Below are 15,859 nucleotides of genomic sequence, written 5' to 3'. Positions count from 1 at the left end.
CTACTACGGACCCGGCCTCTCTGCACCATTAGCTAGCACCTGCAAGCTAGCACCTTTAGCTCGCGCACTTGGACTGACAGAAGCCCTGAAGTCAAGTTTCCTTGAGAAATCCATTCAGCTGTGAAAAACGCCTGGGTGGACCTAGCTCCGCCTTCAAGACACAGCTCCTCCTCAGAGCTGCAGTTTCATACCTTCCGCATCATAGAGCTCCCCTCCTTGTTACTCCCCCACTCAGCTCCTTCAAACTAGCCAGCAACAATTAGCAAACACCTGGTGGAGCATTGTATCTGCTGAGCTCATTATAGGAGCTACTTCTCAGTTCAACACTGGTAAAAATGTTGATAAAGGTTAATAGAGGAGCCATGTTGTGATGATTTCATGAAGCTGGAGTTGGAAAGAATAGGAGGTTCTTAAAGAGATAAAGGCACAAATTCAAGAACAAAATTACAAAAGCAAATTTCTTTTTATTCATATCTGATATAATATGCATTTTCAAAACAACTGATATAATTTCTTGATTGTGCTACAAAATGGCACCATGTGACTGGAAATCTCATAGCACTGCCACTTTAGCACATATGTTATTGAAACAATCCAGCTGCCTTTGCTTTAGCTATGGCAACAAAACAGAAATTACCTGACCATAACTATTAGAAGTATGAAATAACTGAAGCAACAGTTTGACTCCTTCATTCAGATCTTCAATTAGCAATCAGTCAGTCGGCTTTAATGAAGAGTAATGTCTGTGTCGCTGTTTGCCAGCTTTGGTGGAGGAGAATCATCAGGTATCAATAGTGGGTAATTCTTCTACTGTAGTAGATTTTATTTTTAATTACTTAATTCATTATTATTATTTATAATTCTAAATATATTTATTTTCAGAAAATAAATATATTTTATTTCGGTTTTCATGTATAGCATTTGGTGTAATATTTCCATTATTTGGATTTCCAGTTGCAGTTTGAAAAAAAATGGCAGAAAATTTCATTCAACGCCAAAAACTAATATCTCCACCAGTACTATGTTGATTTTCCAAAACTACAGCTTTACATAAAATCCTCTACTGGGCGCCACATCTCTGACTCAAGTTCCTCTTCAAACAGGAACTCTTAGAAAAAACAGGAAACGGTTTAGAAAGAAAAACTCATTGACTAAACACCCTGAGGAGGAACTCTGACACCTGCCTTCGTCTCCGACTGAAATCAAACTAACACTGAATAAGGAGAACAGAGAGAGAACTGAGCAACTAGACACTGAAACACAGACTGCTGCAGGAGGAAAAACAAGACAATCAAAGTGAAAGTAAGTTCAGAAAGTTTCTACAGGAGAGAAACTGACTTCCTGGTTTGACTTTCTGTCTGCTGTGGTTTCTGCTTCACTCTGAGACAAAATGGCTTCCAGATCAGACGATGATCTCTGCTGTCCGGTCTGTCTGGAAATATTTAAGGATCCGGTTCTTCTGTCATGTAGCCACAGCTTCTGTAAGGAGTGTCTGCAGAAATATTGGAGAGACAAACCAGGGAGAGAGTGTCCAGTTTGTACAAGGAGATCTTCAAGAGATCAACCACCTTTTAATCTGGCTCTGAAGAATCTGTGTGAGTCTTTCTTACAGCAGAGAGAGCAGAGAGCTTCAGAGGATCTCTGCTCTCTGCACTCTGAGAAACTCAAACTCTTCTGTCTGGACCATCAGCAGCCAGTTTGTGTCGTCTGCAGTCATTCAGATTTACACAAAAACCATAAATTCAAACCCATCGATGAAGCTGCTCAGCAACACAAGAAGAACCTTCAGGAAACTCTGGAGCCTTTAAAGAAGAAGCTGGAGCTCAGGAAGAAAGTTCAGGAGGAGTTTGATCAGACAGCAGAACACCTGAAGGTCCAGGCCCGACACACAGAGAGGCAGATTATGGAGCAGTTTAAGCAGCTTCATCAGTTTCTAGCAGAGGAAGAGGAGGCCAGGCTGGCTGCACTGAGGGAGGAAGAGGAGCAGAAGAGAGGGATGATGAAGGAGAAGATGGAGGCTCTGAGCAGAGAGATAGCAGCTCTTTCAGACACAGTCAGAGCCACAGAGGAGGAGCTGAGAGCTGAAGACGTCTCATTCCTGCACAACTACAAGGCTGCAGTGGAAAGAGTCCAGCGCTGCCCCCTGCTGGAGGATCCACAGCTGCCCTCAGGAGCTCTGATAGACCAGGCCAAACATCTGGGCAACCTGGCCTTCAACATCTGGAGCAACATGGAGGACATGGTGACCTACACTCCTCTGGTTCTGGACCCAAACACAGCTGGACCAGATCTCCATCTGTATGAAGATCTGACCAGCTTTAGAATAGGAGAGGAACAGCAGCTTCCTGATAATCCAGAGAGATTTGATTATTACTGGTGCTGGTCTGTTGTGAGTTCTGATGGTTTTAACTCAGGGAACCACAGCTGGGATGTTGATGTTGGAGACAGTAAAGCCTGGAGCCTTGGTGTGTTAGAAGAGTCTGTTCAGAGGAAGGGAGACATAAAGTCTGGATGTTTGGTTATAGATTTCTCTTCAGGTAAATACTCAGCATTTTCTCTACCAGCTCCTTCCACTCGTCTCTCAGTCCAGAAGAATCTCCAGAGGGTCAGAGTGAATCTGGACTGGGACAGAGGAAAGCTGTCCTTCTCTGATCTGGATACTAACACACACATACACACCTTCACACACACCTTCACTCACAAGATGTTTCCACTCTTCTCCACTAATAAAACATTAAAGATCGTACCGATGAAGATCTCAGTGATCAAGCAGCAGCTCTGATGATCTCAGCATGAAGATCACAAAGTCCAAATAAAAACTTATTGATCAGATTGAAACTGTGAGTTTTAAAGAGGAAACTGGAGATGATCTGATCATCTGGAGATTCTTCATCTCTGACTTTCCAACTATTGTTTCCATTCTAGCAGAAATTAATGTCAATATGTTGAATTGAATGCTGTCTATTTGTAGCTGCTTAGTGATAAAACTGAACTACTGAATGAATCTGAAATGACCTTTTCAGTTACTTCTAAGTTTTTATTTGTGTTGCTTTGACTATTTCCCTGATCAATGCTGTGTTTAAACTTTCTATCATCACTTTTATTATTCAGTAAATACCAGAAAATACTGTGATAATAATCTAAGTCCATGTTGTCCATCGTTAATAACAGGAGATTTTAATCTGGTCTAGAGACTTTCTGTTCAGTTCAGTTCCAAACACTTTGGTTCATCAGACCTTCATAATTAAGAGATTATCATCCAGTTTGTTACCATAAAGATTTCAGAACAATGATAAACTCTACATGATGTTTGTGAAGCACCAAAAACTGAATATTGTTACAGGAGGGCAGCGTTAATCTTTCATTTCTGATTCTTTAGTCTGAGTTTAGTTTTGGTTTTGAAGCAAAACAGAGGAAGAAGTTTTGGACTTTTCATCTCTGTATAATTTGTTTTCCATTTTTAGGGAGATGATGTATGAAATAACTGCAGAACTGTAATAAATGTTTTTTTCCATTCATTTCTTCTCTGAGGTTTTATTTTGGTTTCCATTTCCAGAACTTACTGTCATTTTTAGAGTCTCAGTTTGTATCCACAGCCAGCAGGGGGCGCCAAGCCAAGCTGTTCATGCAGCTTTCATGGTACTGGGATCTTTTAAACGTGTCATGCTTTTAAATCCTTCCTTTCCACATGTAGATCCTTCATTTATGGTCTATATAAAGTAGATCTGCAATGCTTTGCAGGTCTACAGACCCTCGTTTCCCTGTTCTGAGGCGTTTTAGAGCTTCGGTCTTTTGAAATATTAATGAGACATTTTATGCCGCGCCATGATCCAGGTCACAGCGTTCCACTCCACCCTGTTTGGACATTTTTGTAGTTTGATACAAGCCATAAAATTATCTACTGACAAAGAAACTTTTTATTCCAAAATTTATTCAAAATGTCAACAACCATCCAGTTTGCTACCATGTTGGAGCCAGACCAGGAGAATGAAGAACCTGTCATGAAGTGGTGCGGGTGAGGTGGTGAGGCAGAGGCAGCGGACCCAGGAATGATGAAAAATATGAGGATTTAATGAAAATAACTTGTCCAACAACGAACAGCAGGCACAAGGAAACACTGAGGACAACTAGACTGGACATTGACGAGGACCCGACGAGGAACAAGGAACACAGGTGGAGTTAAATACACGGGAGGGTAATCACAGAAACGAGACACACCTGGGAACAATCAAGGGGAGGACAGGACAACGAAGAGACTAAGGACACAGGAAACTCTAAATAAACACAGAAAAACACAGATCCTGACAGTACCCCCCCCTCAAGGGCGGCTACCAGACGCCCAAAAAACAAAAGCACAACAAGGGTGGGCGGAGGGGCGCTGGACGGGGGGCCAGAGTCCAGAAAAAACAAAAAAACAACCCACCGCTGTGGGCGGAAACACAGGGAGGGCCAAGAGTCCAAAAACAACAAAAAACTACCCAAAGGGTGGGCGGAGGCAAAGGAGGCGGGAACCACGGAGGTGGTCTGGCGGTCGTCCGCGGCGGCAGGAACCACGGAGGTGGTCCGGTGGTCGTCCGCGGCGCTGGAGGCGGGAACCACAGAGGCGGTCCGGCGGCCGTCCGCGGCGCTGGAGGCGGGAACCACGGAGGCGGGAACCACGGAGGCAGTCCGGCGGCCGTCCGCGGCGCTGGAGGCGGGAACCACGGAGGCGGGACCCCAGGAGGCGGTCCAGCGGCCGTCCGCGGCCCTGGAGGTGGCGATGATGAGCCCCGGGGGCCGCCCACAGACGGCGATGACGAGCCCCCCGAGGTAGGGTCTCTGGTGGAGCACAGGGGGTCTCGGTCGGCGCACAAGGGGTCTCGGTCGGAACGCTGGGAGTCTCGGTCGGAATGCTGGGAGTCTCGGTCGGAGCACAGGGGGTCTCGGTTGGAGCACAGGGGGTCTCGGTCTCGGGTGGAACACTGGGGGTCTCGGTCTCGGGTGGAACACTGGGGGTCTCGGTCGGAACGCAGAGGGTCAGGGTCTCAGGTGGAACGCAGAGGGTCAGAGTCGGAACGCAGAGGGTCAGGGTCTCGGGTGGAACGCAGGGGGTCTCGGTCTCGGGAGGAACGCTGGAGGTCAGGGTCTCAGGAGGAACGCTGGAGGTCAGGGTCTCAGGAGGAACGCAGGAGGTCAGGGTCTCAGGAGGAACGCAGAGGGTCTCGGGAGTCGGGGTCTCGGAGGGAACGTAAAGGGTCTCGGGAGTCGGGGTCTCGGAAGGAACGTAGAGGGTCTCGGGAGTCGGGGTCTCGGAAGGAACGTAGAGGGTCTGGGTCTCGGTAGGAACACAGGGAGTCTCTGGAGGAACACAGGGAGTCTGAGTCGGAGCGCTGGGGGTCTGGGTCTCGGAAGGAACACTGGGAGTCTCGGAAGGAACGCCGGCTGGAACGCCGGCTGATTCGGCCTCGGGTGCGCCGGCTGGAACGCCGGCTGATTCGGCCTCGGGTGCGCCGGCTGGAACGCCGGCTGATTCGGCCTCGGGTGCGCCGGCTGGAACGCCGGCTGATTCGGCCTCGGGTGCGCCGGCTGGAACGCCGGCTGACTCGGCCTCGGGTGCGCTGGAGCGAAGCCTTGGAACCGGCCGCGGAGGCGAGCCGCAGCGAAGCCTTGGAACCGGCCGCGGAGGCGAGCCGCAGCGAAGCCTTGGAACCGGCCGCGGAGGCCGCGGGGGCGAGCCGCAGCGAAGCCTTGGAACCGGCCGCGGGGGCGAGCCGCAGCGAAGCCTTGGAAACGGCCGCGGGGGCGAGCCGCAGCGAAGCCTTGGAAACGGCCGCGGGGGCGAGCCGCAGCGAAGCCTTGGAAACGGCCGCGGGGGCGAGCCGCAGCGAAGCCTGGGAACCGGCAGCGGAGGTGACAGCTCCGGAAGGCGACGAGGGGCCGGGTCCACCGGCGGCTCACGTCGCTGTCTCCGGGCTGACCGTGGAGGTGGCGGCTCCGGAGAGCGACGAGGGGCCGGGTCTGCCGGCGGCTCACGTCGCCGTCTCCGGGCTGACAGCGGAGGTGACGGATCCGGAAGGCGACGAGGGGCCGGCTCCACCGGCGGCTCACGTCGCTGTCTCCGGGCAGACAGCGGAGGTGACAGCTCCGGAAGGCGACGAGGGGCCGGCTCCACCGGCGGCTCACGTCGCTGGCTTCCCGGACGAAGGAATCGACGGGGGCCATATCCGGGGGGTGCTAACACCAGCCTTGTTCCCCGGAAAAGCTCCCGCTGCAGGTCGGCGAGAGCTTCAGCCAGCTCCCTGTCCTCCCTGCCGGACCTCCGCCTCGGGCCGCTCTGCCCTCTAGGAGGCAACCTCGCTCCAGCTGGGTCCATTTTAAAGCTAGCCTCACCGTTCGGTTTGGTCGGGTCCTTCTGTCATGAAGTGGTGCGGGTGAGGTGGTGAGGCAGAGGCAGCGGACCCAGGAATGATGAAAAATATGAGGATTTAATGAAAATAACTTGTCCAACAACGAACAGCAGGCACAAGGAAACACTGAGGACGACTAGACTGGACATTGACGAGGACCCGACGAGGAACAAGGAACACAGGTGGAGTTAAATACACGGGAGGGTAATCACAGAAACGAGACACACCTGGGAACAATCAAGGGGAGGACAGGACAACGAAGAGACTAAGGACACAGGAAACTCTAAATAAACACAGAAAAACACAGATCCTGACAGAACCATGCATTCAAATGAACGCACCACAGTGGTGTCATTACTGCATTTACACCCTCACCATCCATACCAACTACCTACAGTACATTATGTAGTGTAGTTTAACTGCAGTGTCCCTGCATATCAGATACCTTTTAAAATATTTATGCTTCCACAACATGAATGAAGTAAACAAGACCTCAACATAATTAAGGAGGTAGCTAATGGGGGCATCAAGACTGAATGCATTTGGATCACATGTTCTCCAAGATAAGAATTGTGAAAACAAAGTCAAACTACAAGTGCAAGCAGTTATAATGGGTCCCTCACCAGCCGACCAGCCCTTGGCTCGACTCCCCCATCGCTTCCCATCAGAGCGACTGGTGCTCTGCAAGCCTGAACCGCCTGCAGAGGGCTGGTTTTCATTCCTGAAAGGTTTTCATTCCTGAAAGGTTTTCATTCCTGAAAGGTTTTCAGTCCTCAAAGGTTTTCATTCCTGAAAATAAATGTCCCATTGCTCCAATGTGAGCCACCACCCTTTATTGATGTTCACAGTCAGCTTGTACATGAAACCCATTAAAGTTTATTGAAATGTGTTTAAACAGACTGAGCTCTAATTAAGCAGTTTGAGTCCCGTTTGACATGTTGCTGGCCTCCATATTGTGTGTTTGACTCCATTGTGTGGATAAATAAGACGACTGCAGTATGGAGACAATAAAGCCTGTTGAATCTTTGCCATTATTCACTTTTCTAAAGTCTTTAGTCTGATACAGCTGAGATAGTTACTGATATTAGCAACCAGAGAAGAAGAAACAACCAGAAGGCTTTTGGTTGAGAGCAAATGATCACATTTGGTTGGCAGGACTGGATTATTGATTATGGATTAAACTGTTTAAAGTTGATAGAAACAAACTGATCTGAAATGAAGCAAACTGAGTGAAACTGTACACTATTGCTGGCCCAGATAAGGTGGGTTTGGCTCCATCATGTGGCCAAATAGGATGACTACACTATGGAGGCAATGTGATTCTTCTTTTTTCTATGGATTTTTATATTGTCAGAAATTCAAAAGGTTCGTAAAATGTTCTGTTTGTGCTAAAAATCTGAATATTTTTACAAAATAACCAACATTGCTTGTGTAGAGGAATATAATGATATTCCTTTACATAGGGGGGATATGTAGAGGAATATAATTATATTATACATTATAATTATATCTACATAGGGGGGATATGTAGAGGATGGTAATAATATGACATGAAATATGTTAAATGAAATGTATATCAGGCCACATGGAAAATCCTTATGTGCAGCTCGAATGCGAGTTATTAATGGGACTTTGGAATCGAATAACGGAGGCATCAAAGATTTCTCTATACAAGTAATGAAGACATTTTAATTGGAACATATTGTACTACAAGATACTGGTCAGTATTTTCTGTCTTCTCAGGACGACCCAGAGAGACTGGTGATTCAGGGACCCTTTGTGTGCTGGACTCAGAGACTCATGGACAATGGAGAATGTGTCCCTGAACCAGGACTGTGAGAGGCAGAACAATAAAATCAAAGGAACATCAACCCGGAACAACAATTTACTTCTGCGACCCGAGGACAAGAACTGTGCAACACTACGTTATCCTCCATCGCTGCTAAGAACTTGTTTAGTGTTATAATTCAAGCTTATCTCTACTTGTTAAATTCTTGCCAATATGACCAATGATGATGTTGGGTGAAAATCATTGCGGGTACTGTGGTCCGCAGTTCCATTTGTGCCTGCGGGTGGTTTCCTTTGGGACCATAGGATAATTATTTCCCGTGAACGAAAGAAGCACAGACAGGGTTTTTCAATCCTATACAGGTGGAACTGTTGGCCATGGGAGAGCAATGCACTGTAATTATACATTCACTGTAAGATAAACTCGTTAACACCCTCTCCACCACATAGTGGACAGACAGCGGAGCACCTTCTCACATAGGCTGCTCCAGCTCTGCTGTCGTAGGGACAGATACAGGAAATCCTTCCTGCCACAGGCCATCTCACTGTACAATAAAAGCTAAATCATTGTTCTGCACTAATCAGTCCGATTTTGCACAACTGCACTGTGGCACACTTGCTGTACATATATTTACATATACATTCTGTATTTTTTGAATCTTTGCAAGGACTGCTCTTAAGTTGCTTTTTATATTAACAGCATTTCATATTTTTACAATTTATAGCATTTTATATTTTATATTTTATTTTATCTACAACTACTACTCAGTGGTAGTTGTTATTGTGTCTTGTCTCTTATGCTGTAACTGCGAAGTAATTTCCCTGCTGGGATGAATAAAGTACTTCTATTCTATTCTATTCTATTCTATTCTATTAACAATATATTGAATAAGCTTGTAATTGTGTTATCTACATTAACATTTTATCTTCACTGGTTCATAAGTAGACTTCTACCCATACAATCCTCTTTAAGAAAATCATTCCTAATTAGAAAATACGTGTACTTATTTTAGGGGGGATATGTAGAGGAATATAATTATATTAATAGTTAAAAATTATGTTGTTTGGTGGGTTCGCACTAAGATATGTTTTAACCTAAAAGAAATGTATTGTGTCAAATGGACTGGGTCAATCTGAAGAAGCGGAAATACTCTTTCTGGAGTTGTTTTTTACTGAGGAAATCTGGCGCCATGAAAGGTCAATCTGACTTGGCCTCCCAACTTCTCTGGCGTGCAAAGCCAAAGAGAGACGGAAAGAATGTCTGGGAAATAAACTGTTTGGATAGATAAGAATAATAATTGGCTTGTTTAGCACTTTTGAAACGGAGCAGATGTTGGAGATCAATAGGTCTGAATATGCCCAAAGAAACTCCAATACACACTCATTTAAAAGCTGATGGATTTCTTACGTAAGGACACACGTCAAACACGGGCAGTAATGCTGTTGGTCAAAACTTACCAACTTACACCAGTGAAAATGAGATTCTATAAAACAGAATGACTCTAAGAATACGGAGAGATTTGGGGGAGTTTTGACTTTGTACTGTAAGATGATCTGTGGAACAATGTAATAAATCTCCACCCGCCATGGCCTGCAGCAAAAGGACTCGTCTCTGAGTATTATTTCTTATCTATAAATATAATTAAGAGTTAAGACCTTTTTCAATCCTACACTTGTCATTTATGCTCGATTTTTTCCTGCTGGTCTGTTGAAGTATAAATGCAGAAAACATTAAACATAAACAGCATTTAAAGTCGATGCTTGATTTGGTGTTATTCTGAGAAAGAAGCTGTTAAGGAAAAATGATTAATTTTAGTGCTTAATACAGTTAATCTACGACATATGTAACAGTTATATTCAATACTCTTATTTGGAACAGGTTTCGTCTGAGATGCGGTAAGGAGCTGAATAAGCAGGCATCAGATAAGCAGGGCCCTTTTCCTCCCCCAAAGACAGAGCAATAAAATTAACATTCCAATGGGAGAAGAGACTTCAGAGGTGTCTGTGAAATCTCATCTTAGGACGTTTGGCGCCAGGGATCTGCCCGTATCAGACAGAGATGAGCACGAAGTGGTCCGCCCTTTTACTTAGACAAAAACCAGACACCTTTGCCATAAATGAGGGGAGTTTCCAAGTTTCTCTGAGTCCCTACGGAGTTTCTAATAGGTCAAAGAACGGAACGCCTTGACTGCATATATTAAATAGGGAAACACCTCTTTAGTTTAAGATTCCGTGTTAGAAAAAAATCCAGAGAGAGAGAGAGAGAGCGGCCGCTATTTTTTGCCTTTTTTGTCTTTGTTTTATGTTTGTTTGTCTTCCCCTTGTGTGTCTTTATTTTTATGAGAAAAATGCATATCTCTGTTCCTCTGCAGCTTTGTTGTCGATTGCTTTGTATGAGATTAAACTCTGTGATCTGTGACGTCAACCCGCTTTGTTGTTGTTTCGTTTTAGCAGCACGCCGCCACTCGCCGAGGACTCGGAAGATTAAAAGAGGAAAAAGCCAAACGTTTTGTCCAAAGCTAGCATTCAATTATCCTCTTTTTTAATAATTGGGGGCTTCGTCCGGTTCTGGAATCTTGGCGGGTGGCGGTCTCTCCCCGATCGGCTCGACGGCTTGGTGCGGTAAGATACTATTTAATTATTTTTTGGTCGTCTGTAGCGCTGTGTGGTCGAGCCGGCGTGGATTGTCGTAGCCAGCTGCAGCTGCTCGGAGTTTTGAAGCTGCAGGAGAGGATAGATTGTTTTTAAAAGAGTTTGTTGACTTATAATTGGATTAAAAGGCTGGAACGCTTGTCTGGGGTAGACTTTGACAATTGGTGTGTGGTACACTTTATGGAAAATACACTACAGGGAATCGTAGCGGATTCAGACAGAGGATTTTGTGCTACCTCTGCCGTAAAAAGGCTGGGTTTATTAATTATGTTCTTTGCCCTGGGAATTCATTACTGGGTCCCTAAAAAAGGAATTTAGGAATTGTGTATTTAACGATAGCCTGCGGTAGGCTTTGAGCAATAGTCTGAGGTAGACTATTAAGGAAAATAGCCTGAGGTAGGTTTTACGTTTGAGTGTGTGGTACACTTTAAATAGTCTGAGGTAGACTGTTACATTTTAATTTATGCATTTTTGAAGCCGGCATTTTATTTTTATTTTTCCCCTTTGTCTCTTTCGTTTGTTTGTAACTGTGTTTGTGTTCTCTGTATTTCTTTGTGTGTGGTGATGTGTGAGCCGGCTGCTGTGGAAGCGTGAGGTGTGCATTTTCAAGAGGTGTGAAGCTGCAGAGCTCCGTGTGTCTCCGTGCGTGTGTATGCGTTAATTGCTTTGTGCGGAACGCTGTGTTTGAAAAGCACCGTTTGTGTGGATGTGAGTTGCTTTTGCTGCGTTATATTGTAAAGTTATTATGGACACTGAGTTGCGAAATGTGCTATACGCTATTTTTATGGTCGGGGTTCGTGGAAGAGTCTTAAAGGGGGAAGTAGAACGAAGGCGAAACGTGGTGTTTTAGTTTTAAAATAAGAGTTAAGTAAATAAAACTGGTACCAGGAAACGGGAAATTATTGGTTGCTGTTAAATTTTAACATAGGTTTGACATGTCTCTTTTTAAACGTGCACGGGATTTAAACAGGTTCCTGAAGATTGGAGTTTAAAATTAATTAAATGGACACATTAAAATATATTAATAAAACATTGGACAATTTCTGAAGCTTCAGTAAATTTGATATAAATTTCAGTAAAATTTGATAAAAATTACAGTAAAATTTGATAGAATAATGACCACAGACTGACACTTGGGGACTGATGAAATTTTGACTGACTATAAAACTTGGCCAGATGTGTTGTGTTTTGTGTTTTTTGTAATGTGCTTTGTGTTTTTGTTTGTGTTACAATTCATGTTGGTGTGACAGAGTGTGTGATTGGAGATAAAATACCATTTGGTACCAAAATACCATTTGGTATTTTATGTCATATAAATACTGAATTTTTCTTAGTGCTGTTTCATGGTGCAAAATTTACAGTTTTTACAAACATCCTCTGTGTTAAATTGGACTAAATTATTAAAAGTAAGCAATAACAGCAGTAAGTGTGACCTGCAGTGTAAAGATTGGAAGGTGATTAAAGGATAGAATCTTGATAAAATAAATCATCTGAACAAATTGAAAATAAATTATGGGTTCTAAGGTTAAATAAATGAATAAATAAATAAATAAATAAAGAATAAGCCAAGAAAATTAGGTCACAGAGGATTGTAGAAATGCTGTCTTGGCAATTTAATAGATAAATACACACATGATTAGGTAGACAAATAAATAAACTAAAAAGTATATAGCATTGACAACTAAAATATTAGCTTAAATGTTAAGTATTCCTTTTAGGCTGACGAGGTAGGAGGAAAATAGAATAAAATACAATGAGTAAAATAGGACTTTTTTTTCATGAGTTGAGGATAAGAAAAAACGTAGATTTTTAGGGAAACAGGCTCTAACTGTAAGAGGAATTGCTCAGATAACAACAAACTGTAATATGCAGCTGATTCTAGATATTTTCACAATCAGTCCTTTTAAAACTGACCAAAACTTTAAGATAGATAAATATCATTAAATCTACAGGACTTACTGATGATTAGACAGGATAAATTAGAAGTAACTCTCTTGTTAAATAGAAATTGATTAAATATAGAAAAGTTTGCTAAAATTTACAAATTTGTTGTTGAAGGATAATATTCAGTTAGAAATAACTTATGGAATGAAAGAGGATCTGGTGGAACTTTTGTAGAGAATAATGTAGATCAGGGGACTTGCAGCCCCCCCCTTGCAGCAGCTCCGCAGGGGGGCCACAGAGCTGGGCTGTAACTGCTACCCCACTAGATTCAACTAATTAACATGTGAAGCCTCTTTGCAAACCACTATTTTTTAAGTGCGAAGTAACCCCCACTTGCAGTAGCTCCGCAAGACAGAACTGGAAGGTGTGATGTAAATCACTTTCTCTCCCATCATCTAAAAGTACCTCTTGACAAAATTTCAGACTATTAGTTACAATTTTAGTAGAGGAACGACAAAAGATACCCCAAAAAGGTTTTAAGTTCAAATTAAAATTAGATGAAACCAAAACATATCTGATGATTCAAGTGCAAAATAAAGTAGTAACAGAATTGGGAGTTCCTCCTGCAAATCCTTATTGGCTCTCTTTCCTGCCATAAAGTCGGTCCCTCTGAGAGGTGAGGGAGGGGTTTTGTGGTAGGCTTAAGGATTTGTTTTGTGATCTGACAATAGTAGTTGCTCAGATTAGTGTAGTGACTTTAAAATATAAATTGTGAAATCTAAAAATATAAGGATTTAATTAATCTTAGACAGTCTTTACCATCACATAAGGCAGGATTTTGATGCAGTTTGGTTTCCTAGATTTAGTGAAACATTTTCTCTTTAAAGTAGATAGTTTGAACAAGCAAATACATAGTGAGCAAGGAATAATGTGGAAAATGTTAAATATAAGTTTTTAGCATCCACACACTGAGTCTGTGACAGCTGTCCTGACTGTCACACACAGATACTCTTGGTAATGATTTTCTGTTTTCCGTTCATATTACTTTATATATTGATTAGTGAGTAGTTTAGATTTTTATCTTTAAATTTGTTTTCATTAGTCTGACTCTTTAGTTGGCTATTTGTTGTGCACTCATTTAGTTAACTTTAAGTGTCCGTTCTTTATATTTTGTTAAATATAACAAATTAATTTCTTTCTTTTGAGTTACCAGTTTCCTCTGGACCCGTTCACCAGGGGACAGGAAAATTTGGTCTTTAGTTTAATTTCTTTCATTTGTAGATTTGGTAATATTCTGACCACTATTTGTCAAAATTGATCATTTTTGGATTTTCTTAACTAAGACTATATTTTGAATTTTTTCTTCAACGTCTCTCTGGCTGGTTTATGCAAAACTTTCACAGAGTCTTAATTGGTAAACATGCTTTGTCAAACGCTAGTGAAAATTTTTGAGAAGTTTGTGAAATGAATTATTTGAAAATCATAACAGGAACATGAAATAATGAGTTTTACAACTGTACTGTGAAATATTTTGGGAAAATAGTAATCTTGAAGGTTTAAAGCCTGCTAAAATAAATTGTTCTGTTTGTTTTGGAAGTTTGCCTTTTAGGACGGGGGCAGCATTGAATATGGGTGGATTTTCTCAGCTAAAATAATAACCCTGTTTCAGCAACATCGTTATTTAACATAGTAGAAATTGTGATACATTAGCAAGTAATGTATCATCAAGGGGGAGAATATGTTACGGGTTTATCTCTTATATTGCTTAATTACAATACTGAAACTTATATTACTTAAACAAAATTTTTGAAGAACATGTCTGATCTGTGCTACACATAAAAGTGAAAGGAAAATATTGTTTGGTAATATATGTGCTTATTTTAAATGGATTTGAGTTGTTCTCCATTAAAAGATGTTCTGACAATGGGTTAAAGTATTTTGAAACCAATAGACAAATTTATAGTGATAATGAAGTATATTTTGGTTAATTAACTTGGGAAACAATGATAGAAATTAAAAATATTATTGTGTTAGCCATTTTCAGACCATTAATTTAATGGAGCAAGAATGTTTTAAGAAATGTTTTGAAGAATCTGTTATTGATTAAAGTTATCACTAATCAGTAAAATAACTCAGGTGGGTCTGAGATGTGGGAGTATAATGATTTTTCTAAACTTGATTTTGATTTTTTTTTTGATTTACATCCATTTAAAACGATTTTGAATAAAACTTTAAATTCGACGACAAGTAAAAGCCCTAGGTAAAATTGGTATATTTTGAAAATGTCTGGATTTGTTACATTATAATTTCTCCAGGTTTGACTCTTTTGAATTTTGTTTAAGGAATGCATGTAAAATGTTTTAGACAAACGACCAGTAAGATCTAGTTTGTTCTATAAAAGTAATTTAAACTGGACTGTCTAATTCACACTGATATTCATTTTTTGATGGTAAATGTAAGCTTTACAACTACGTTTTTAAGCTTTTGTTTTTGTTTTGTTTCGTTTGTTTAATCCTATTTTTACAAGATTGGTTTAAGAGGAAGATCTGCATATGTTTAATATTCTGGCAAAACGTTACTTTGGAAACATGTCTTTTGAAGCAAATGATTACAGGGTTTTGGTGTTTTCCATCGGTTGGAGCTATAGTATATAAATAATAGAAACGTAAATTGAAGGGATCATATCCACCATTTAATGAGCAGAACTGGACAAAGTAGGAGATAAGGCTTCACGTGATGAGTTGCTCATGGTTTTACACACAGACTGGCCTGGAGTTCCGAGCTCCAGGTAGGACTCTGGACTCTGCAACAAAGGCTGTTGTCATTCGAGGCGGAGTGGGACTGCTTGGAGAAGCGGTCTCACACTTATTTCGACGATAGCAGCCACAGAGCCACGAGTGTTGGAGAATTCACTCGGACACACAGTGAATTGAAGATATTTGTGATGATTACACAAATGAATGATGCCTTTGGAGAATCTGATCTCTGTTTTGTCATTACAGTTTTGCAGCTGTTTTCCTGGTGCCCTGCGGATGTGGTCTCATTCAAAATCTGCGTTCTTTGATAAAAAGGATTAAAGTAATTCCCCGGATAGAAAATAACAAAGCAAATTTATTTTTTTTAGGTGAAACCATCGTTTGATTATGCTG

General features: G+C 42.2%; 1 protein-coding gene and 1 long non-coding RNA gene across 2 annotated transcripts; one reads left to right on the top strand and one right to left on the bottom strand.

Moving 5' to 3' along the window:
- The first annotated feature begins 1,137 nt into the window (after positions 1–1,137).
- LOC116723910 (nuclear factor 7, ovary-like) lies at positions 1,138–3,512 on the top strand. The gene is made up of 2 exons (XM_032569135.1): positions 1,138–1,302; positions 1,374–3,512. The coding sequence occupies exon 2, from the start codon at positions 1,391–1,393 to the stop codon at positions 2,780–2,782; it is 1,392 nt and encodes a 463-aa protein (XP_032425026.1). The 5' UTR covers positions 1,138–1,302; positions 1,374–1,390; the 3' UTR covers positions 2,783–3,512.
- A 4,845-nt stretch (positions 3,513–8,357) lies between these two features.
- Positions 8,358–9,833, bottom strand: LOC116723933 (uncharacterized). The gene is made up of 2 exons (XR_004340072.1): positions 9,094–9,833; positions 8,358–8,597 (listed from the first exon to the last, which is right to left on the bottom strand). It is a non-coding gene; the product is annotated as an uncharacterized LOC116723933 (long non-coding RNA).
- Between the last annotated feature and the right edge of the window lie 6,026 nt (positions 9,834–15,859).

The sequence above is a fragment of the Xiphophorus hellerii genome, chromosome 8 (genome assembly GCF_003331165.1).
Source record: "Xiphophorus hellerii strain 12219 chromosome 8, Xiphophorus_hellerii-4.1, whole genome shotgun sequence".
NCBI lineage: Eukaryota > Metazoa > Chordata > Actinopteri > Cyprinodontiformes > Poeciliidae > Xiphophorus > Xiphophorus hellerii.
This window is presented reverse-complemented; position numbering and strand designations above follow the sequence as displayed.